The sequence below is a fragment of the Alexandromys fortis genome, unplaced genomic scaffold (assembly GCF_014885135.2).
Source record: "Alexandromys fortis isolate MF-2015 unplaced genomic scaffold, M_Fortis_MF-2015_v1.1 scaffold_210, whole genome shotgun sequence".
Classification (NCBI taxonomy): Eukaryota; Metazoa; Chordata; class Mammalia; order Rodentia; family Cricetidae; genus Alexandromys; species Alexandromys fortis.
Window position 1 is genome coordinate 1907457 of NW_026068101.1, and position 25508 is coordinate 1932964.

A 25508-nucleotide genomic window follows, 5' to 3' on the forward strand; every position below is an offset into this window, starting at 1 on the left:
TAATTCCGGTGCACCTATGGAAGGATGGGGAATGGAGACAGTAGCTCAGTCCTGCTTTCCATGCAAATGTAGACCCCCTGATTTCAAACAAGGACACACACACATACAAAAACAAAAACATGAAACAAACTTATAGCATCTACACTGCAAATATATTTAAACAAATAACTTTCAAACATATTTTACCTGTGTCTGTCCCCTTTGAAACAATGCTGATCCATGAAGTGTTTTAAACATATCTACCTCACAACTTATATTCCTAAGTGAAGTCAAATCCCGTCCATCACACCTGTAATAAAGTCATAGAGGAAGTCAGAAAAATCTTTATCTCTGCCATTAAGTTCTCAACACCACTGGCCTACAGTAACTTGTTAGAATTGTAAACACTAATATAAATACTTGGGCTCCCACTGAATCAGTGTCTGGAGATGTGCTCTGTACAGCAAGAGAGAGCCACAGCCACACAGTCCATACACTTGCCAACAGGTGCTCATGTCTAAAACGAACACCCAGTTCCCTCCTTTAAGTAAGCTGCTACTGTCAAGGCAACCTGCAGGTACAGCGCCTGCCTCAATTCTACTACAGGAGAATACGGTTACCTTTTGTATTCATTCAAAATAATACTTCTGAAAACCTCCTTTGCAACAACATTGAAGGATTCTATTATTTCAAATTGGTCGACCTCTGGAAATTTTTCTATAGAAAAGAAACAAATCAAAACAAAATCAAAAATTTATCTTTTGGGAAGATAAGTTCTCCAAAGTTCACAGAATCAAATCAAGTGAGATGTCTGAACACTTAAGTTCTCAGGTAAACAAAGCACATACATCAAATGCTCTTAAGGCAGTCGTAGGGATTTAGCTTGTGCTACGATCCATCCTGTTCTGTCCTGCTACCTGACCAATACAGACACCCACAAGAGGGTTAACTAACAGTTGATCTTCAGTAATCTTTTAGTTTGTGTAATTTGAGAAACAATTTTCTTCATTACGAATCTGCACCAGCTGCCCTTTCCGCTAACATCTACCGACTATTTTCATGCTTTGTGTGCCTCTAGCTTTCACAACAGCGTGTGAGGAAACGGCAACCACAGCAGAAGAGAAAAGGCTTAAAGAAGTAAAGTAGGGCTGGGGCTGACGGTCAGTAGCGGCCGCTCGCCTGGCAAGATCACACAGCACATTTCTAGGGATCCGTCGAGCTGTGGCACGACACTCGTCGGCCCAACACAGGCTTATGCTTTTAAATGTTGACCAGTGCCATCGACCAGTCTCTTGCTTTATTAAGTAATGTATAACTTTAAAGTAATTCGAACATAAAATATGGCCACAGAAAGACATATAACTGTATCTTCAACATACAACAAGCTTTTCTTTTGGTATTGCAGGATTTACACAGGAAGCCATACTTCCAGTCCAGAATACTTCTGTTTTGCTTTTCCAAGACAGTCTTGCTGTATAACCCAGGGTGGCCTTGAATTCACAATGCTACTGTCTTAGCTTCCTGGGTGCTCGTATTATAGGCCTGAACCACCATCACTGATTATCTTTTCATTCTCTCTCTCTTTCTTTAAATTTATTTATTATGTATATAGTGTTCTGGGCACCAGATCTCATTATAGATGGCTGTGAGCCATCATGTGGTTGATGGGAATTGAACTCAGGACCTCCGGAACAGCAGTCAGTTCTCTTAACCTCTCAGCCATCTCTCCAGCCCTCATTCTCTTAAAAACCTATTGATCACTGATCACTGCATAAGTATGCATGACAAATGTGTATGGGCAGGCATGCTACGGTGTATGCTGTGGTGTACTTGTGGAGGTCAGAGGACAACTGTGCAGTCAGTTCTTCTGTTCCACCTCTATGTGAATTCCAGGCATCAAACTCAGGTTTCCAGGCTTACTCAGCAAGCACTGTTACCTGCTGAGCCATCTTGTTGACCATAATGTATTATTCTTGATTTTCAAAAAAGCCTAAATTATTTTGAAGATAACTATAAGTAATGGTATTAACATAAATGTAGAAGAATTTTTATTTTAAAATCTGATAAATGCTCCCACAAGAGGATACATTTCTCTTTGTGGAAAAATTATTAAGAACTCCACATCAACCTTTACCCATATTTAAGTTGTTACAAGAATGACGTTATACAGTAAGCTATCCAGCTTAGTGATCTGTGGATAGTTCCCCTTGTGATTCCGGACAATGTAAGGAATGACAATAGCATCACACTGAATGATGACTGTGCCAGGCACAGATGCAGATTACTTACTCATTTAATTACATATCTATAAACTAGGTATTATTGGCGTTACAACGTCACGTCACGGATGATAAACTGAAGAATTTATTGTTAAATTTTTGTTTTTAGTATTGGGGATTTAATACAGGGCCTCATGCGTTCTAGGCAAACACTATCACTAAGCTATCTCCCCAAACTGGGGTCTTTTTTGTTGTTGTTGTTGTTGTTATTGTTCCTTCCTTCTCTTTTCTTTTTCTTGATTTTTGAGACAGGGTCTCTCTACATAACCCTGGCTGTTCTGGAACTATGCAGATCAGACTGGCCTGGAACTAACAGAGATTGTCCTGCCTCCTGACTGCTGAGATTAAAGGTGTGCGCCACCACGACCAGCTAACTTTTCTTTTTGGGCTCAAGAATTTTAAGTATTCTTTTAGATTTTCAAATTGACAGGTTACAGGACATTAACACACTGAAGCAGATAAGAAAGGAACATTTTACATTCATTATTTACTAGGTGCCAACTCAAGGCCAGTGTTAGCCACACTTCTACACGTTAACATGACAGCCAACCCATGGTCTATCATCATTACAGATTTAAGATAAAACTGGGCAACTATGAGAATAACTCAGTTTTTCATGATCTTACCACTGAAATCTGAAAACAAATCTGTGTATTTTTTGAAAAAAAAAAAAGTTTGTCTTTCAACCCCTTTAAAAATGAAAACAGAATTACCCTTTAGTTGCTCCTCTGTGTCTAGTCTTATCTTGTTAACAGCTTCATCTCTAGAAATCTAAAACAGCATTGATGTCAGTGTATAAATATAAAATTCTCATGTTTTCAATGCTACACAAAAACACATTGTAAGAACAGAAACATTAAAGATTAAAACCTGATTTAATTAGTTCAAATTATATTTGCACATTTCCTTAAAGAGTGCATTTAACAAAAGAATAGAAAACAAACAGGTAGGCTTTGTCTTGCTTTATAAGGAAAGTCCAGTTGGAGGTGAGATTGCAGGCAGTAGGGGCTAAGAGGCAGAAAGGCAATGGAAAGGAAGCAGGACACACATGGGGTGTGGGGCGAGTTCTCACAGAACTGCTTTATTTACATTTGCTGGAGGTTTATTTATTCTCTGCAGTGCTGCCAATCAACCACAGGGCCTCGGGAATACAGGACAACTGTTCTACTACTGAGCCCACACCCAGTCCATTGAAGACAAATAGGACTGATGTGCACAAACAGAATTGACCGAGTACAACAAAGTAATCTCCAAACAAAACTGAAGGTACACCTACTTTATCATGTTCATAATCCGTAAAAACTGCATAGAGTTTCTCCATGGCAAGGCTATAAGTATAAAACAAATGTTAGCAAACAATAATTGAACTATGAAGTTCCTATAACTGAAACAAATATTAAACAGCAATGAACTACACACTAACTACTTGGCGCGCCATAAAAGTGAGATGTTGTGTTGCTGCACCTCACTCCTGTGTGCTTATTATAATCCAGAACAGAGTTCCCTCCACTCAACTGTGCCCCTCCCTCTTCACTGCTCATCGAGTTCCATTCAGAGTCACTCATATTTGCAGAGTGCCTCCCTGTTCTAAGGATTGCCAGGCACCGTCCAAGCCCTGGGCATAGGACTGGTTCAAACCCACTTCTTTTTGAGAAATCCAAGTTTCCTAGATATACAAGTATCATATGTTTTATTCTCTTTACCCTGGACATGAAGAGATAAAGGATCTGATTTTTACTTGAGATTTAAACTTATGTCTTGGATTAAGTTTATGCCGTTTGATGGTTTATCCTCGTGTAGGCATCAGATAGGTAGTTATGTTATGGTAATGACGTAAAGAAGGAACGTGCCACACAAAGTGCATCTCCTGAGAGGAACCTGAACCTCATGGCAATGGCCCATCTGCGCAGGCGTTCTTACTTGTGAGCATACTTCACAATCTCTGGTGAAGGGGTGAATATCTTCTGGGGTGTCCTCTTGGCAACACCAATTTCTTTTACCAACTGCTGGATGCCCTGAATTATCTGCTGGGTATACTTCACTCCAACTTTGATAGCATGACAGAAGTCCTGCTGTAGAATGTTTTCTGCAGAGGCTTCCAGCATAACTAGTCAGACAGTAAAGAGACAGTTACCACCTGAGAATCTTTCACCAACAGGGTATTTTCAAATGAAAAACAAAGACACAAATAACAAAAGAAACACAACTTGCAAGTAAAATGCAGAATGAATATAGGTAACTTATTTACCAATATGGCTTTTAGGTGCTCCAGCAACCACTAAATTTAAAGTGCTAGAAGACATCTCTTTCCTTGTTGGGTTAACAACACATTCTCCATCAATCATTCCTATTCGTACTGCCCCTAAAACATATTAAAATGTTAGCAATGTATAATTAAAACATACGATTTTCACAGTATTATTCTAGTAGCCGCTGCATCACACTGGCTTTCTGACAATAGAATGAGCTTTCTATTTCTCCCATGTTAAGGAAGTTCAAAGAGCACCTATCCCATCCTCCTTTATAGGCTCAGTGGGGGGGCTGGAGAGATGGCTCAGAGGTTAAAAGAACTGACTGCTGTTCTGAAGGTCCTGAGTTCAATTCCCAGCAACCACATGATGGCTCACACCCATCTATAATTAGATCTGGTGCCCAGAACACTATATACATAATAAATAAATTTTAAAAAAAAGGGTATAGGCTCAGTGGGATGCTCTGGGTTCCTCAAGTCAAATGATTTGTGCGTACACTTTGATCATGTTCTTACTCTTTACATCCAGACTACTCTGTCCACAGCAGATGCTTGTACCCCTCTCCCACTGACGTCTCACTTGCACACTGACTACTTTAAGAAACACTACTTGACAACCTGCACTTCTATATAATTTTTCTAGCACTTTGTCTGTGCCATTATAATAGTAAACTTAGCAGGGCAGTGGTGGCACACGCCTTTAATCCCAGCACTCGGGAGGCAGAGGCTGTCAGATCTCTGTGAGCTTGAGGCCAGCCTGGTCTACAAGAGCTAGGCCAGAGCTGTTACAGAGAAACCTTGTCTCAAAAACCAAAAAAGAAAAAGAAAATAGTACTCTGTAAAGAAATCAGCAGACTGTATGGTTTTCTCTTGAAAGACTATGTACTATGGTAATCCCCCACTGTAAAGAAAAAAAGAATGAAAGGGGATTAGGAAGCCTAGGGCCATAAAATCAATAGCACTATACCAGTCTTTGGGTAACAAAACCCAAAGCAAGGATGAAATGCCTGAAAGACCTGCAAGAAATATTACCATGCTATCTAGTTCAGCTTACCATGAAGTAATAAATCAGCACCAACAATGTGCACATTGTTACTGAAAGAACAGAAACAGCAGCTCACACTTCCAAATTGTAACTTACCGACAGGTCCATTCCAAGGAATGTCTGACAAGGAGAGGGCTACAGAAGCTTTAAAAAGGAGACAGAGAAAAAACTGAAATTACAGTATTTCATTGCTTTAAAAAAATCAGCAGTGATCATTTTAGCTGGTGTTCTTATACTTACCACCATTAATTGCTAGGACATCGGGTTCATTGATGCCATCTACTGCTAGCAGATTACATATTACCTAGCAACAAGGGAAACAAATTAGACATGCAGATAGCAACAACAATAGCCCCTCAATGTGGGCAGATTATGATTTCAATTAGCAACTTCGCCTAAAATATAAGAACTATATGATCAATATCCAAATCATGATCAATATCCAAATACCTTGAAGTTACCTATCATTTAACTAAATCCTTGACACTAGGTATTTAAAACTTCGATTTCCTCATTTTGTATTCACCAAGGGTATGTGGTGTATGTGGCTACGAGTACTGCTGGACCAGGGCTTCATTTTTACTACCAAGTTACATTCCCAGTTGTTTTTTTTGAGACAAAATATGTCATCTTCCTAAGGAGTTCCTTTGAGAACTACAGAAATGCTGTATGGAAAGAACCTGGACAATACTAGGCATGCTATGGCATTCTGTAAATGTTGGCTATGTACTTGTATTAGTATCAGTTTATATTGCAATGATGTACCTCTGTTCGATTTTTAAAAGAATAATTTCCTTTAGGCTCTGAAGTCCTCTCAAAGATATACTTACTTACTGCAGTTAAATAAATGGCTACCTAAGTATATCTAACTAAAGTATATGATCACCTTGAGGAAAGAAAAGAATATTCAGAAAGTATTAAAATATAATAGAAGTTCAGAAGATCCAGAATAAAGACATTAAAATTAGTTGTGATAAGATGGTCATGATGGGTCACTGCTGTAATCTCAACACTTGGAAGGCTAAGGCTGACAGACTGCCATGTGTTTGAGGCTAGCTTAGGCTATGCACAGAGTTAAAGCCAGCCTGAGCTACAGAAATTTAGATCTTGTTTACCAAATCAAAACAAACAGTTATGCTGATTGTCCTAATGAGCTATTATAAATCTGACCTACAAAATCCAGCCCCTGAGTCTGGCTACCACCCCTAACTATCACACTGTCTTTTATATACATCCACCTATTCCTAACACAGGGCGGTTTAGACTCTCATCAACCTTTCCAGAGCGTTCCCAACAGTCTTTCACTCCTACTCATAATTCAGGTATCCGCTCAAAATAACACCAATCACATACGGTTTTCCAAAGTACTGCCTTTTAAAGTGACTCAAAAGTATAATACATGAATACCATAAAAATTCTTTATAAAGCTTTCTTTAGAAAGAGTTATAGGTATTAAATAATTTAACCAAACCAAAACAGAATTTACCTGAGTATCATAAAAATAGCCAGCTGGAAAGAGAGGTCGAATTGAACGATCTGTCAAAACAAAGAAAAAGATTTTAAATGGCCCTGGCAGAATGGTTCTCGAATTAAAACTACTGAACTAAGAGACAGCTGTTGATTATGTCATAGACACAAACAAAAAGACCACATGTTAAGAAAAACACTGATAAGTATCAACACTTTCATTAATACAGACCATTACCTAACAACAAAGCAAAAGAAGAGGCTGAAGACCAACAGCAGACACAAAGAAAATGTCCATTTGGTTTACTGCCTGAGGAACACACATAAATATGTACAAGCTAGCAATTGTTGGGTAGAAAGCTGTAGACCACAAATGATCCCACAGTATCTGCAGATGTCGAAGAGCTGGGCTATTGTTAGGCTGGCGATATTACTTAGTAGCACAGTGCTTACCTAGCATGTGAATAACCTAGAACTTCACCACCACCCACAACCCTCCCACCCACGCACTCATGCTTCTTCCTTCTCAAAAAAGATCTGGAAGATGACAGACATACTTCAATAGCTGATAAACACAATGCTTTTAGGAGTTACTAAGTTGAACATAAAAATGAAAAACCACGGGGATAAATTTAACAGAGACCTGACATGGGCATGGGATTCACATGCTTAACAGACTCATTCAGTATTTACTGAATGCCTCTACACGAGGTATAAGGCTTTAATAGAAGGAACAAGTTTTTCCTCTCAGGAGGCACACAGCCATACAGTGAAGGAAGCCTAGGAGACCCTGCAGAGCAGAGGCGGGAAGAAGGGATGTGAAATGGCACGCTGGAGATCTTACCTATTACTCGACTTGTAAGAATCTCTTTGTCAGAAGAGCCAATCTCCCGTCTAAGGTAGTTTGTGGGGATTCTACCTGCTGCAGCAGCCTTCTGTCTGTAGTCAACCTGAAGCAGCAATGAAGAATTAAGGTTCACATCCCAAGAACCCCTACAGAAGCACCAACTTTCCTAAAGTTGCTCACAACATATTCTAGACAACAAGTAGATAATATTTAATTTGCTTTTAGAATTCTTTTAAACCACTCAGGAAGAAGAATGTATAGAATGTTTCAATTGATGAAAAAGAAGTCCTTCACTTAGTAGTCAGGTGACTGCCGAGTCTTGCTGCTTTCTACAGTAGCTTGCCTTGACCCAGTCAAATAGTGCCCCTTCCAACTTTGCGCACCAACCCTGTGAGACATAATTGCTTTCTGCTAATACATTAAAAAAAAAACCACACACACACACAAGCTAGGCATTGGTGTTGCATGCCTTTAATCCCAGCACTCGGGAGGCAGAAGCGGCAAATCTAAGGCCAATCTGGTCTACAGAGCAAGTTCCAGGAAAGGACAGCCAGGGCTCTTACACATAGAAACCCTGTCTCAAAAAAATCAAAACCAAAAAGAAAAAAAAGGAAAACACAAAAGTCCTAATTAATTTTTCACTTAATATATAGCTGCACACTCAAACCGGAAGAAAACCCACAGAGACAATGCATCTTTGCTTCTTTAACAACAACAACGTACTCGCACACTTCCACCGAGCTCCTCACACTTGGCCATCAGTTCACATCCTCAGTTTCAAACATCTAAGGAATCCCTTTGTTGTACAGTCTAACTGCAGACCCTTGACATGGTATTACAAATCCGACATTTACACTATACTGGAGGTGCAGATAAGTGAATACTTACCAGCAGGGGCATGAACTGGGAGGGTGAAGGCTTTGTTCTACTGACCGCTGTGACCATCACTGCTGTGTCGCCTGACTTGAACAGATACAAAAATATTAGTAATCTTTTTTGAAATCAGACATTAATGTGTAAATAGCAAACTCTATAAAAACTCATTTCCTCGCTCTCTTGAAACAATGGCTCATTATGTAGCCCTGTAGGAGATCCACCGACTTCTGCTTATAGAAGTCCAGAGCGGGGGCTGGAGAGATGGCTCAGAGGTTAAGAGCACTGCCTGCTCTTCCAAAGGTCCTGAGTTCAATTCCCAGCAACCACATGGTGGCTCACAATCATCTGTAATGAGGTCTGGTACCCTCTTCTGGCCTGCAGGCATACATGTAGAAAGAATATTGTATACGTAATAAATAAATAAATATTAAAAAAAAAAGAAGTCCAGAGCGCTGGACTTGCGAGTGCGTGCACTGTGCCTGGCTGGATGGAAGATCTCTTATTTCATATCAGTGCAGCGATCTCCATCCTTTCTATCTGACTGACCAGTATTAGAGTACTCATGGAAGTTTCCACATGGAGAAATGGCCAGTAGCTTAGTCGCATCAATGAACTGAGTCGTATTTTACTCTTTATGAGGAAATTTAGACAATAAAGAAAAATTTTCAAGAACTACTATGAAAGGCATAATAAAAAAAACTTTTTTTTTTTTTTAAGAAAAAAGCATAATAGATTTTATTAACAGAATACAGAAAAGCCCAAAGCTTGGAAGTGATCTTAAAGATCATTTCCTATGTCCAACTGACTTTGCTGGGCTAGCATGGTTCTGACACGTAGTGGTATCTTAACTAGTTCCCAGTACCACATGATGACCTACAATGGTACTAAGACATCAGCCACTATGACTTTAGAACAGACTAGTTCCTTACCTGAACCACAGCACAGCCATCTGCAAATCTTGCCAGTTTTCCAGAGGATATTTCTAATTTTCTGTTTAAAAATAAAAATTTAGTACAGTACAAGTCTCAGCTTAGTAAAAAATAATTGAGAGAAACTAAAAAAAAAAAAAAAAAAAAAAAGACAACAACCACAAAACCCAAAAGGCTCCCAATCTAAGTCCCCATCCCCACTTCAGGGAAAAAGAAGAGCCAAAGTATGCAGGATTTGTGATCATCAAAAGCACAAAGGAGACCCAAGTGCAGCTTAAAGATGAGAGAAACCAAGGCAAAGGCCTCCCCTGGAGGACAGGAAAGCATAGCCAGGAGAAAAAGACTCCAAACTATGGCTGCTCATCTCATGAAGCACTGCTGTATAAACTAACACATGGACTCTTCTCTTCCCTAATTAAAATACTTTAAAATTCCCCCATTACTTTCTGGAAGAAAAATATACACTTTGAATATTGACTACAAAGACTTTCATGTTTGATACATAAGAGTATTTTGTATGCTATGATAAAAATAATAAAGGACTTTTTTTTTTAAAGATTTATTTATTATGTATAGTTTTCCCTGCATGTGTGCTGCAGGCCAGAAGAGGGCACCAGATCTCATTACAGATGGTTGTGAGTCACCATATGGTTGCTGGGAATTGAACTCAGGACCTCTGGAAGCACAGTCAGTGCTCTTAACCTCTGAGCCATCTCTCCAGCCCAATCAAGGACTTTTATCTTCTGATAAATAGCAGTATTTTGAACGCTAACTTAAAAATTTAGTAAATAATAATAATACTAATATTGACTTTCATGTTCAACAGTGGTGTCAAGACAGTTTAATGGTAGGAGAATAATCTTTTCCAGTAAAAGGTATGGAGATGGATGGATAGCCACATACTCCATACAAAAATAAAAACTCAAAATAAACAAGGTTCCTTTTAGGGATACCTCTTTTAGAGCAAAAATTTAAAGCTCTTTGGGAAAAACAGCAGGAATAAATCTCCATAAACTTTGATTAGACACTGTCTTTTTTGATGTAACATCAAAAGTCCAAATACATAGGCAAGATCTATCTTTTTCAAGTAGACACCAGCTCATGTCTAGAACTGTCCATTAGGCACAGGTGGGTAAATAACTCATTTCTAGAAGTAAAAAGGTATGGCCTATAAACTTATCAAATATATTGAGAGCATCATATATATTGAGAACATACACACACATATGAACACATGGGTATATTAATAAGTGTGTAAGGAAAAAACAGGGCCAAGAACTCATCAAACTCAGCCAACCAACGAAGGGTGCAACACTCTCACCGGGACCCCAGAGAAGAACATCTAATGCCACTAGTGAACAGTGATCTGCTGCCTCATCAGTAGAGAAGGGACTGTTCCTAAGGCTTCAGCTGAGCTGGCTGGCATGCCCTGCTCAAAGTGCTGTAGGCCTACACACCTGTGTCCACCCATCTGGACTCAGCTGAACTCCCCCCACCACCACCACGGGCCTCGGGCAGGTGTCCAGCTGAAACTACCAGCAGTAGTCCACCTGTCTTAGCTCTTTGCTTTTGGTCTAGTACGTCTTTTTCAGCACTTTGAACTATACAGCATCAGTTTCTGCAGTCACCCTGTAACCGACATAGCTACAAACACACAGTTATTATTCCTGTGTGGGGTGCCAAGTGTAATCTGAGAGTTGGTATTGGTGACTTCCAGTGGGATAAAAGAAACCATGTTTGCAACAGCCTGCACGGATCAAGGTAAACTCGAACTGCTTGGCAAATTTCGGCTAAGAGAACTGGCATAGTGTGTGAATTTATTGTTACTCAATGAATTCTGATAATGTACAAAGACAGGATGATTATGTTTCAGGAACATGGACTTTCGGTTGTTTCCAAGAAACTATTAAATTTACGTTGTTTTGTTGTTGTTATTCACTTTGCCTCTTACCAATTTACTTTTCAATACTGTATGTATAAAAGATCTCCAAACACATAGAAGACCCACACATACTACATACATGGCCTCTAGGATTTGAAACTGGGGAGTCTGTCTCCCTCGCGCGCGCGCGCGTCTCTTTGAGATGTCTTAGTTTTGTTAATTCTGAGAAATTTACCTTTTTTGACCCTCTGTTGTCTCAACTACAAAATGAAGGCAACAGAACCTTACTAGAGGTTTAACAGGGCTGTATGCATCATATAACCGGTATTCAACAAAACGACGGTCCCTTCCCACTCTGGCTCATACTGGCCTCGTTTTTGAGAGAACTGAGCTGGGCACACACTGACAACGGGTTACGTCGAGGTGGCAGGTTTCCCATTCAGAGCCCGAGATCTCGGGAAACACAGAGGAAGGTTGTCATGGGCACTGAAAAGGAAGTCTACCACAGTTAGGGGCTGGATCAAGACGCAGCGGACAGCGGGCAGCGTGGGAAGGGGGAAGCACCGGGAAGACAGACTTCAAATCCGGAAAAGCAAATCTCGAGCTTAGGCTGGAGTAGAGAAGTTGATAGAGATTCAGCTTGCTGGAGTCCCACTCTAGGTGTTTAGCTACCAAGGCTGTCTGGACCGGACCCCGCGTGAAAACTCCGCGAACTCACGCCGTCCCTTACCTGTGGCCCAGGTCCACGGCCACCGTTCGGGACCCGGTGCTGCTACACAGCGCTCGCGCCTGCAAATAGGTGAGCGGCCGACTCCGCCCGGGCCGGCCGAGGGGACCGAGGGGACCGCAGCCCGGCGGCCGGAGCCTCAGGTACGAGCAGCACTGCCTGCAGGCCGCCATGACACCCCGCGCGCGCGGTCCGAGCGGCGCCTCATTGGCCAGCCTGCGGGTGGGCGGGACCTGACGCGGTTCCGTTTCTGGGGAGCCTGAGCTCCGCCCAGGAAGTGAGCCTTGGCTCCTGCGGAGTTCGTAGGGGGTCAACTCAGCAGAATGTGTTCAGCTTTTTTCTCTTTTTTCTGCCCTCACCAGTGAAAATTACACAGAATTGAAGAAATCCCTTAATTCTCTCTTCTCTCTCTCTCTCTCTCTCTCTCTCTCTCTCTCTCTCTCTCTCTCTCTCTCTCTCTCTCTCATAGTTTAAAAGAAAGTCCTAGAATAACGTTTAATAAATATATGTAACAATGCATAAGTACTAAGCGACCCATGATTATTTGGTTCTGTTTAATAAGGACTAGGTTCGTATCTAAAGAAGGGCATTGTAAGAGACCTCCCTCTCACCCAGTAGCAGCCGCCTATAATTCCTCTTGGAGGCTCATACTGAATCCATGAGACAAACTGGCTTGCCCGAGAGCTTCAACAAGAGACCCTGACCCAAAAAATAGTGGAGCGTTATTAGGCAAGGACCTTATGTAAATCTCCAGCCTCGACACGGAGGTACACACGTGCACACCGCATGCCTGTCCATCTGCACACACGGGCATGGGCGTATCTGTACCCACACGATGCCAACTCTCATACACATACAAATACCATGCACACATTCATGAGCAAACAAAAGGGCTTTTTTTTGAAAGAACCACTTGAATAATTTAGCTTTCTCTTCGTTGTAAATGTTAGAAAGGTCGTAAAAATGGCCAAGGGGTCTGTCTGTGCCTCCTTATGTCAGTCTAAACGCAATAAAATAGTAGCAACTGAGTCATAAACGCAAAAGCTGATACTAGCAATGAAATCCGGGACAGAGCTCTTTTCACAGTGTGTTTATGCTAGGCAGTTTTAGGTTACCATAGAGACAGAAATATAAAAAAGTTTACATTCTTGGGGCTGTAGTAACCAAAACTGATTTCTGAGGTTTTCACATTCTGGAATTATAGTTCTGCTAAATATGTCCCAGAGCTACAGCGTAATTTAGAAGGCGTTTCTTTATGACACTTGGAGAATAGGGAAGGTGAGTCCATCGAAATCCACCAGCAATGTTTCTCATAACCCCCTTTCTCTTTTTTTCTTTCATAGTCAAATTAAACTACATCAAAATAACACCGTCATGTGCTCCGTGGGGCAATTTAACTAAAGTAAAACATTGCACTAAGATATGCTCAGTTGAAGTGTAATTTGGTTTGTGCTTTTGTTTGAGGTTCTATACATTTATTTTAATTTTTGCTTTACCCTTTTTCTTGTGATAGGTAACTGTCCAAAAACTGTAAGAATAGTGAGTGTACATCTTATTATACATTTGTAGACATTTCACTAACATTGTAACTAAATGTATCAGCACACACTGAGGCATGCAAGAGAATTTTCTTAAGAAAGAACACAGCCTACTCAACTTTAAAACACTGCTTTGGGGCCTGAAAGATGGTTCATCCCTTTGTCACCAAGCCTGATGATAGTCTGAGCTTGATCCTTAGGATTCACAAGATAAAATGAGAGAACAGACTCCAGCAGGTTGAACTCTGACCTCCACAGAAGCGCTAGAACACACAAAATCTTAAAAGATTTTACATCACAGCCAGGTGTTACTTTCTGAATCACAAACACAATGTGTCTTCATTCTGAATAAATTTCAGTATGTTTTAAATTTCTATGTTTCTCATGATGTATAAACATTTTGTTTTCTACTTTTTTTAATGAACTTTAATTTACCGATCTACTTATCTCTGTGGGGAGCCACCTTTTTGGGTGTCACAATTCTAGCTGTTGTGGTTCATATGTTCCAGGGTAGGGGCATGAGGATTAGAAAAGTTAGGCAGGAGGAACAGAGATGAGAATGAATCACAGAGACATAGGATAGTATGGGGAGGGCAACTCAGTGAATACTGGATGCAGAATTCTTCTTCTGACTTTTTTTTTAATATTTATTTATTTATTATGTATACAATATTCTGTCTGTGTGTATGCCTGCTGGCCAGAAGAGGGCACCAGACCTCATTACAGATGGTTGTGAGCCACCATGTGGTTGCTGGGAATTGAACTCAGGACCTTTGGAAGAGCAGACAATGCTCTTAACCTCTGAGCCACCTCTCCAGTCCCTTCTTCTGACTTTTGAGTTCTGAGTTCACCTGTGGTTATTTTTCCATACACTTTTATAGCCCAATACAAAAGGTGGGGGGAAGAAGGCAAAAGACTGCCTTAACATGATACAAAGGACAACTAGAACAGGTATTTGTCCTAATACTTGAGACATCAAGCCATTATTTCTTGAGAAAAACATTCTATTGTTTAGGCAGTGAATCTACCCTAAACCAAGTATCCTGAAAGCAGCCACACTCAAGGTCAAATATTATATTTCAAAGGAAGGAGTAGATTATGCTTGATTTCTCTGACCTTTGTTCAGGGTGGAGTGGATCTACCTCTATGGGCCATCTTAATGTCTAAAACACCAAGTAACCACGCCCTAGGTCAGGGTGTATAGCCACGGTCTTCAACAACTTTGTGCAAATTCAAGCTCTCTGACCTTCAGACAAAGTGGAATAGGCTCAGGTTTTTTATTTTTTGGGGGGGGCTCTACAATCTCTACTTCTTTTTTATACTCCAAATAAACAGAACATGCTCCCTTGCAATATACCACTTTTTCTCATGCCCTTGTGTCTTTGCACATACATCTGTGTGCTTAGTACATGGACCCTCCCTCCCATGTTTCAGTCTGGTGAACTCAGTACTTAATAAGATGCCCTGTCCTTTTCCCAGGCAGACATATAGGTGGCATGGACTGCATGGTGCCTGTCCAATCTATATTTGGCTCTCTGGACAGAGGTAAAAAATGTTCTACTTTTTAACCCAAAGCTATAGCTTTTGCTAGGCAGCAAAGGCACGAGTCTACTCCAGCTGTTTTACAGACACCAGCTAACTAACTTTCCTACAGTGTGAATTTCAATACAGATGACAAACAATGCTGATGCTAACATCTGAAACTTTTCGTGAGCTTAAAAAATGTTCTTGTAAGTTTCGGGGAATTGCCTTGGATCCACCTTGCAAATGGACTGTTAGCCAACTGCCTGTTTCCCCACCTGCATGGTCCTGATGGGATGGGTACTCTTCTCTTTCCTGATCTTGAGACGCCTCTCCCTCAGCTACCAGAACCACAAACTGTTGTGCCCAGATTATGACCCCCCAGAGAGAGACCACCAGAGAGGCCCAGACTGTAATAAGCAAGGTTTAATAGGCATAATACAAACATGTTTGGAACTCATTTCTATCCCCGTTACAACAAGGCAGAGAGGAGTTGTATCTCCTCTGTGAGGTAAGCTTTTAAAGGCGTAACTACAAAGAGAATCTTTGAAGATGCTTTGGCAGGGATACAAGGACTTTTGCTCCCTCCCATTCTGTTGAGTCAGCTTTTTTCTTGTTTTTAGAGCAAGGCCACTGTTCTTGAGTTAGGCCATCTGTATCAGCCTGGACCAGGTGGCTGGCTGGGCTGAGCTAAGTGACTTTGTGCTTGGAATCTCCTGGGTGGGAGAGGGGAAGACACTATCTTCCTGGGAAAACATTCTGCTAGGAAATTTCTTCTTGCCCCTTTGAGAATAAGGGGTGAGGGTCCCACAGAACCTGGAAGTTTCAAATGAACCCCTAAAAGAAAAAGAAATCTGCCGGGCGATGGTGGCGCACACCTTTAATCCCAGCACTCAAGAGGCAGAGGCAGGCACATCTCTGAGTTCGAGGCCAGCCTGGTCTACAAGAGCTAGTTTCAGGACAGGCACCAAAACCTACAGAGAAACCCTGTCTTGGAAATCCAAAAAAAGAAAAAAGAAAGAAAAAAGAAAAAGAAATTTTAACTTTATTTTCTGCCCCTGGTATGTATCTGTTCCAGCAGATTTCCAGCTTCTCCACCTGCTACCTACACTGCCCTAGCTCTAGGTGTCCCCAAAGAGCCTGGACGACAACCAAAACAGCTACTTTTCCTGGATTTGGTCAACACTCCAGCTTTATGGGTCCCCAATTATCACACCCCAATGTTAGCAGGACACAGATGGATCTCATTGTTCCTGATCATGGCATTTATTATCAGCAAAAAGAGTGAAATACTAGGTTTCAAACCCAGGAAAACAGGCTAAGTGCCTATTTAACATAGCAAAGCTGGATCTGGCTGCCAGGTTCTCCTGAAACCCCTCATCTGTTACAGGGGATGGCTCACATACCCTGCTCTGGATTCTGAACGCTCCAGCTCAAGGCCTGGGCTGCCTTTTCCTCACAGGCTCTTCCCTATATAATCCAGACATTTTGGTTGCATTTTGATTATGTAAGCATGTCCAAATTACTACAATTAGTCATGCTACAATCTCTCTCAGCTTTCATGGTGGTGGAAAGATTCTTTTTTTTTTTTTTTGATTTTCGAGACAGGGTTTCTCCGTAGCTTTTTCGTTCCTGTCCTGGAACTAGCTCTTGTAGACCAGGCTGGCCTTGAACTCACAGAGATCTGCCTGCCTCTGCCTCCCTAGTGCTGGGATTAAAGGCCTGTGCCACTTGGAAAGATTCTTTAAATTCTTTTTGTGCTAGGAAAAACCTTTTGGTCATTTATTACCAGTTTGGACACTCTAGCTGTTGTGCTCTTTCTCATCCTCCTTCTGGTCATCCTCTAGCAACTGAGAAGCCCTATTAGATCTTTCCAACATGATTTCCAGACATCTAAATTAAAAAATAAAAAGAGGGGAAGGTGGTGTGGACTACATGGTGACCACTGGTGCTTGACAAAGTTCCAGCATTTCAACATTGCAGACCACGCTTCTGCATCACGTTTTTACTTTCATTTTCAATGATTCTCAATATTAATGCCTTTCCCTTGGGAAATTTTTTTGTTTTCATTTTTTAAGATTTATTATTTATTTATTATGTACACAGTGTTCTGCCTGTACACCAGAAGAGGGCACCAAATCTCATTATGGATGGCTGTAAGTCACCACGTGGTTGCTGGGAATTGAACTCAGGACCTCTGGAAAAGCAGCCAGTGCTCCCAGCCTCTGAGCCATCTCTCCAGCCCCTGGGAAATTTTGTGTGGGCTTTGGTAAAGGATAAAAATGTGCACAATGATAGCCTCTCTAAAGAAAATAATTCTTTGGGGAAAAAAAATCCTGCCACTGTGGAACCAGGAATTCCACTGTGCGGTCCTAATTACACCAAGAACAGAAAGTTGGAGATTTACTAGACACACCAATCCCACAGATGAAATGCCTACAATTCAGAGCCAGAGTCTGAAACCATCAAGGGCAAGAGTTGAGTTAATAAACATAGGGAAATCAGAATGGTACTGTATAATAGGAAAAGAATAAGACTTTCCCTTTTAGGAGCATTATGAGAGGACAGGCCCATGCAGTAAGACTAAGAAAGTGTAGTATAGTATCTGCTCCCTAGAAGAAATCCTTTTACCAGGGTCAGGCATTTGGTTTCCATTCCCTTCGGGGCTTGAGGAAAGTTCCTGTTGTCATTCTTATCTCTAGCAAGAGGAACCTGCGGGCCTTAAGGCGTGACTATTGTCCAGGTCAGCACTAGATTCCTCAGCTGATCTCTAGCCACACCCTAGCTCACGTGACCTTTGTCTCCCATTTAATCCTACAGCATAAAAGGTGTAATCTTATTGTTTTTTCAATTAAATGCTGCTGGCAGCCATCCCAATTCATGCACACTGGTGTCCATCTCCTCCTTCTCTTCCTGCACCGAAGACCATCCCCTCCACACTGTAATGGTAAAAATAAAAATGCTGCGGATCCTGAGTGGCTGTGGTGAGCAGTGGGTCATGAGACCATGCCACAGGGCCCCCAGCAGGGGCAGGCAGCAGGCAGGGCGTTCCGAGAGCAGCCAGTCCCAGGAAGGGGTGGCTGCAGGTCCCCAAGCAGTGGTTGCTCCCAGGCAGGGAGACAGAAACATGGATAGGCATGCCATGCAGAGTGAGGTTGTATGTTTATTAAGTGGGTTATGGAAGGGAAGGGGGAGAAGAAGAGGAGAGAGAGAAAGAGAGGAGAGAGAGAGAGAGAGAGAGAGAGAGAGAGAGAAGCTGCCTCTTGGAGAAAGGCAAGAGACTCAGGCTGCAAGCAGGAAGGAAGACCTAACTGCCTCAGCGGGTGGGGGGAGTGGCATGGCTTGTCTTTTAAAGGGACAGACAGATCTACAGTATCAGGGAGAATCTAAGGGGCAGAGATTTAAGCTCAGCAGAGGGATGAGAAAGAAGGCAGCAGCTTTCCCAGCAGCGGGATGAGTGGCCTGTGATGAGAGGGCTGTCCCTGAGTCAGGGAAGAATGTGGTTTTTCTGGGGCAGTAGTTAAGTGTGGGAGACATAAGGCTGGGAATGGGGAGCTGCTACAAGGCTTGGGAAAAAGATGTGAAGTATGAGTTGAACTGTAGTCTAAGATGGTCTCTTTGGCCATTTAGAATAGAACAGAGGAGGAAAGAAAGAGAAGTATAACGGCCAGTAGCAATGTGGTGGCATGGACCGGTATGGTGACAGATGTGACATGAGAAAGAACCAGTAGCTTTGGGATATATTTGATAGGAAGGACTTGATGGTTCGGATACAGGGAAGGAGGATTTAGGGCTATAGATAGTCTTAGATGGGTCAGGAAGGCAGTAGCTATCAAGAGACAGATCTAAACACAGGAGTCAGAGAAAACTAAGATAATGTAAGTGTGGGAGTATTGTCATGTCAGTGACATCACAATCCAGGGATCTGTGTGACATCACCTAGAGAGATGGTAGAAAGACAGGCCCTGGACCTGAACCCCAAGGAGGCAGAGTCTACCAAGGATATAGAGATAGCTAGTATGGATGCAGGCAATCTGGGATCCATCTGCTGAGTATTTCTAATCTGCCTGCTCCTGTGCAGCCTCTACCTTTTCTTGTTTATGAGGCCTAACACTCCAGTTCCCTGGACTTTTGGATTTTGGTTGTGTCTGGTAGTTAGAGAGGCACAAATGAGAGCTCAAAGAGCAAAATAAAAAAGAAATAAAAAAAAACCTGAGGGCCATAGATCTCTTTTAATTTAAAATTTTAATTTTTTTGTGAATTTCATGAGTACTGTATCCACATAATTTCTACTCCCTCTAGTCCTTTTATGTACCCCACTCACGCTCAAATTATTGACATTCAATTTTTATTGTTATGTATCTGTAAGTATATGTGTATATACACATACATATGACTATACCTATACATTCATACGTGTGTGTGTGTGTGTGTGTGTGCGTGCGTGTGCGTGTGACCTGAAGAGTCCATTGCTGTTTTTCTCTCGTGTATGCTTTTAGGATTGACCACTTGGGATTGGATAACCCACCAGGAGTCTTGTCTCTTGGGAAGACAGATTCCCCCTCTCCGGCAGTCACTGATTTCGACAAGAGAGCCATAACTTCATAATGTGGCAATGGATACATTCCTCTGTCCCTGTAGCTCTTGATAGGTGGCCTTATTTTCCTGGCTCAGGTCTCTAATTGTTCAGTGCTTCTCACTGTTTCAGTTCCACAGAGAGGGGCTTGAGTGCTTCTCTTGTGTCTGTGGCCTCTGAGACCCTATTCTTTAAGTAGCCGACTTTGATGGCTCTGATAGAATAACATAAACTAACTGTTGTAAGCAGGTTTTACCCTCTGTAGGCCAGGAATTCTAAGATCTTGACAATATCTTTCTGTGAGATGGTGATGAAGGGGGAAGCTGATGGGGGTCAAGGGTTGTTCAGATTGTCCTGTTTTATCAACGTTGCTGTTGTAACATTTTGTCAGGGTTTCTCTAAGACTAGAATGTTCTTTTCAGATGTAATGTAGCTCAAACAGAAGTCAGGGTTCTCACACAGTTCAAGACCTCTCCCTGACTGGTTCAGAGATGCAATGTTAAATTTTTCTTTCAAGAGGTGCATTCCTGCTATTGTGGAATATTAAAGATATATTGAATTTATTTATGCTGTAGAATGTTTGTTTAATGATGCAAAGATGTGTGATGTGGGAGTGTCATATATCAATCTGTTGATTTCATTGGTTAAGCAATAAAGAAACTCCTTGGCCCTGATAGGTTAAAACATAGGTGGGAGGAGTAAACAGAATAGGATGCTGGGAGGAAGAGGAAGTGAGCTCAGACTCCACAGCTCTACTCTCTGGAGCAGAGGCCATGCTTCGCTCTCCCAGACACACGCGATGAACCTCTGACCCTGGATGTAGGTTAGAATCTTCCTGGTAAGCGCACCTTGGGGTGCTTACACACATTATTAGAAATGGGCTAGTCCAGGTGCGAGAATTAGCCTAGAAGAGGCTAGATATAATGGGTCAAGCAGTCGTTAAATGAATACAGTTTGTGTGTTGTTATTTCGGGCATAAGCTAGCAGACGGCTGGGGTGCTGGGGACGCAGCCCCGCCGCTCCTATTTCAACAGATGTGTTGCATTCTTTTTGTTTGTTTGTTTGTTTTTCAAGAAAGGGTTTCTCCTGGAACTTCCTTTGTAGACCAGGCTGGCCTCAAACTCACTGAGATTCATTTGCCTCTGTCTCCCAAGTGCTGGGATTAAAGGTGTGTGCCACCACTGCCTGGCATTCTTTTATGTTGCATTTAACTCTATAAAGCTGTGTAACTTTGCCTGTATAAAGCATCTAATGGTCTAATAAAGAGCAGAACATCAAGTAGCTCAGAAGGAGAGAGAAATAGGTGGGTCTGGTGGGCAGAGAGAGTAAAAAGGAGGAATTTAGGGAAGAGAGCAAAGAGCAAGAAGTGAGAAAAGGAGGAGTGGAGGATGCCAGGGACCAGCCACCCAGCCAGCCATGTAGTAAGAAGGAAAGAAAGGTAAAAACCCCAGAGGCAAAACACAGTGAAAGAGAAATGGGATAATTTAAGTTAGAAAAACCGGCTGGAAACAAGCCACTCTAAGGTCCAGTATTATGATTAAGTCTCCATGTATTTATTTGGGATCTGGGTGGTGCATCCTCAAAGAGGGAAAAAAAGGCCAACTACATCCTGCTTTGTAAGTTTTAGAGTTGTTTTAGAATGGAATTCAGGAAAAAGGAGCAGATGGGAGAGGAAAGAAGTGTGAAGTGTGTGTGTGTGTGTGTGTGTGTGTGTGTGTGTTGTGTATGCATATACATGAATGTTTGTGTGCAGGTGCATGAACGTGCAGAAGCTCAAGGCGGGTGTTGGATGTTCATCTGTATCACTGCTCACCTTTTTCCTGCACAAAGGCCTCTTACTGAACCTCGCTATTTTGGCTAGGCTGGCTGGCCCTTGAGTTTCCAGCTTCTGCTTGTGTCTGCCCCACAGCGGGGTTAGAGGCACAAACTGCCACGGTCACTTTTTCACTCAAGTCTCTTGAGTGAAACTCTTACCCACTGAGCCGTCTCCCCAGCTCTTTCAAGTGTTTTAATTTGACTAACACTGGCTAGGTTTCATGTCTGCTATTAAGGCAGAAGCGCAAAAGCTGGCGGTGCTAATGGGGAGTTGTCTGTCACGATTACAAGCACAATATCCTAATGTGAGCACTTTCTAGACATTCTTTTATGAGCTCCTCAGCCTCTGGTCCTCGTGGTTGTTGTGCTGCTTCCTATCGCTGAGACCATCTTGCTTAAGCACTCAGCTGTCTTGGATGAGGTTCCTTCAAAATGGAGTTCCCAGGTGTTTTTAGACAGTGAACTCATGCAGTCCTGTGCCACAGACAGGTGGGGATGTAGCTTGTCTTAACTATTACCTTCTGCCTCTCTCTGTCCCTTTCTTCCCTTCCCTTCCCTTCCCTTCCCTTCCCTTCCCTTCCCTTCCCTTCCCTTCCCTTCCCTTCCCTTCCCTTCCCTCCCTCCACCTTCCCCCCAACCCTCCCTCTCACCCTCCCTCCTCTTCGTTCCTGCTTTCTGCTTCTTGAGACAGGATCCAATTATGAAGCCCAGGCTTTCCTCTCTCAGCACCATCTTGCCTCTGCCTCTCAAATGCTGGTATTATAGGCAAAAGGCTACTATGCTGTCGGAGTCCAGCTCCAGCAGGGTTCTTGTGCCGCAGGAAGAATGTATGAAGTCAGAGAAGAATGAAGAATCAGACGGTTGTCTTTCAAGCTGATGGCTCCGACTACCTCAGGCTGTCTTTATTTATACAAGTTCTAATGCATCCGAGCATGAGCAGTTTCAAATCATTTCTCTTTAATCATTTTCTAAGAATCATTAACATTTTAGTTTCTTTTTTTCTTTCCCACTCCCTTGATGTCATTGACTTTTACCCCATGTCATTAGAATGCAAGCCAAATGTTTATATCTAGCTAGGTGCATCTGATTCATACTGTGACCCAGTCAGCAACAAACACACGATTACAAAGGAAGAGATTTAAGTCTTATGATTAACAACATAAAATCACCTGTATTGTTGTGCCTAGGATATCTTTTTCAGGTGTATACCCATTTCTAAGTAATCTGTGTGTCACCTTTATTATGTGGATTAGAATTATAATCATATTCTTTATAAGTCCTTAAATAGTAATGATTAATACTTACCTCTTTTAACTGTTCAAAGTACATTTCTATTCTTCCTGGCAGTTTCTGCATATACTTTTCTTTTAAGGGAACTGGGAGTTTTAGATTCCTTTATTGATATATTGGAAAAATATCTAAGTGTTCATGTCCTGGCACCAGAGAAATGTCTGACCTTTCATGGCCTATATCTTTTCCTTATATATTACTATAAGTTTTTAATGTTATCTTTTTTTAAATGATTTTATTTAACTTTATTTTGTGTACATTGGTGTGAAGGTGTCAGATCTTGTGGAACTGCATTTTCAGACAGTTGTGAGCTGCCATGTGGGTGCTGAGAATTGAACCCAGGTCCTCTGGAAGAGCAGTCAGTGCTCTTAACCACTAAAGCCATATCTCCAGCCCCTTAATGTTATCTTTTAAGGAACCATTTTCCAAGTTCTTAAGTTCTTTGGCATATATTTATCTCTTTTTGGAATTTGAATAAACAATAATAATTAACCTCAGTGAGTTTCTCCTGCTTACTCAGGATGGCTGCAAAGGCAGCCAGGGGCGACCGGAGAAATCAGTTTCTGCAACAGGTCAGAGAAATGTAATTTTTCTAAAAAGACTTTCGTTTTCAGTAAACTCAGGTGTAATCACAGCTAAAAGAGCAAAACTAAGAGTTACCATAAGAATAAGCATAGCATGCTGGAGAGATGGCTCAGTGGTTAAGAGCATTGCCTGCTCTTCTAAAGGTCCTGAGTTCAATTCCCGGCAACCACACGTTGGCTCACAACCATCTGTAATAAGGTCTGGTGCCCTCTTCTGGCCTGCAGGCATACACAAGGAAGAATATTGTATACATAATAAATAAATAAATAAATAAATAAATAAATAAATAAATACATAAATAAATAAGAATAAGCATAGCAAAAGCTACAGAGGCCTGAAGCCCATGAGTTCCCTAGGATTAGCACAGGACTTGGCAGTCTTTTTTTTTTATAGGTATAGTGATATTTTATTTATGTTTTATAAATAAAGCTTGCCTGAAGACCAGAAGATAAAACTAGGCCACTAGAGGCCTAGTTTTAAACCCTAACCCTATGATCCCAGGATTTGGGAAACAGAGGCAGATGGATCTCTGTGAGTTCAAGGCCACCCTAGGTTACACAGGATCAACAACACAGCAACAGATCCAGGTGTTGGAGGCGCCCACCTTAATTCAGGACTAGGTAGTCACAAATCTTTAATCCCAGCACTAGGGAGGAATATAAGGCAGGATGAGACAGGAACTCACTCTCTTTCAGTCTGAGGATTTCTTAGAGATAAGAGCTCTCTAGTGGCTTGGCTGCTTTGCTTTTTTGACCTTCAGGTTGATCCCCAGTATCTTATCTCTGGGATTTTCAAGACAGGATTTCTCTGTGGCTTTGGAGCCTGTCCTGGAACTAGCTCTGTAGACCACCAGGCTGGCCTTGAACTCACAGAGATCTCTCTGCCACTGCCTCCCGTGTGCTGGGATTAAAGGCGTGCGCCACCATCACCTGGATCTCTGGGTTTTTATTATGTGTGCTATGCATAGGTCCTTGCCAAATTTATGGGTTTCTCCAGAGGGCCGTGTCATCTAGTGAGCTCCATTTGCACATTTATGTGCCATTCCCAGGGGTGACAGCATGGCTTCTGCACAAAGCCTGGTGTTTAGCCCTTCTCTTTGCTCTGCCAGTGCACGTGTGTCTAGTCTTTGCTGGTCACATTTTATGCAAGAAGCAATCACTAGTTTATATTTTTATGTTTAAATTTATTTCTTTTTTTTCTTTTTTTCAGATTTTTAGATGTTTTATTTTTATGTGCATTGGTGTTTTGACTGCATATATGTCTCTATGAGGGTGTCGGATTCCCTGGAACTGAAGTTACAGACAATTGCGAGCTGCCATGTGGGTGCTGGGAACTGAACCCGGGTCTTCTGCAAGAACAGCCAGTGCTACCAACCACTGAGCCATATCTCCAGCCCCTATGTTTAAATTTAAATTACATTTTTGTGTATATGGGTGTGTGGACATGGACATACACACACCAAGGCACATGTATGATGGTGGAAGACAACTTGCAGGAGTCAGCTGTCTCCTTCTAATAATATGGGTTCCAGGAGTTTAACTCAGGGAGGCAGCCTTAGTGGCAAGCAACCTTACCGACCCAGTATTATCTAGTTTGTAATGTACCTGCTATGTCAACTTCGGAGTAGTAAGATAGACTATCATCCAGTTTAATTTACATGTCTAAGAGGGTATGAAATGTTTACTATTTACACAGTAAGGCTTTGGGGAACAATAGGACAGTGTTTCAGAACCTGATCAAAGATGCTCTAAGAGGAGAGACAAGAGACTGGTCTGGGGTTTCTATTATGATTTGAAGGAAGGGCTTGTGTGAAGGTGCAGCGAACTCCCTGACCAGCAGGAAGGAACAGCGACCAGACGAGGATTCTTCTCAAATCACGCTTTATTGGAGCCTCTTGGTTG

General features: G+C 41.8%; 1 protein-coding gene across 3 annotated transcripts in view; it reads right to left on the reverse strand.

Annotated features, from left to right (window-relative positions):
* Pnpt1 (polyribonucleotide nucleotidyltransferase 1) overlaps positions 1 to 12482 on the reverse strand; it is a 37295-nt gene extending 24813 nt beyond the window's left edge. For 2 of the 3 annotated variants that reach the window (XM_050123897.1, XM_050123898.1), the window contains exons 1-13: positions 12286 to 12482; positions 9674 to 9734; positions 8757 to 8831; positions 7866 to 7971; positions 7041 to 7090; positions 5795 to 5858; positions 5651 to 5698; positions 4507 to 4620; positions 4179 to 4365; positions 3535 to 3586; positions 2972 to 3029; positions 600 to 696; positions 187 to 289 (exon numbers count right to left, since the gene is read on the reverse strand). In XM_050123897.1, coding sequence (XP_049979854.1) covers positions 187 to 289; positions 600 to 696; positions 2972 to 3029; positions 3535 to 3586; positions 4179 to 4365; positions 4507 to 4620; positions 5651 to 5698; positions 5795 to 5858; positions 7041 to 7090; positions 7866 to 7971; positions 8757 to 8831; positions 9674 to 9734; positions 12286 to 12455 — 1185 coding nt within the window. In that variant the 5' untranslated portion in view covers positions 12456 to 12482. The remainder of the gene's footprint in view (positions 1 to 186; positions 290 to 599; positions 697 to 2971; positions 3030 to 3534; positions 3587 to 4178; positions 4366 to 4506; positions 4621 to 5650; positions 5699 to 5794; positions 5859 to 7040; positions 7091 to 7865; positions 7972 to 8756; positions 8832 to 9673; positions 9735 to 12285) is intronic. The other variant, XM_050123899.1, reaches the window with a different exon arrangement.
* Between the last annotated feature and the right edge of the window lie 13026 nt (positions 12483 to 25508).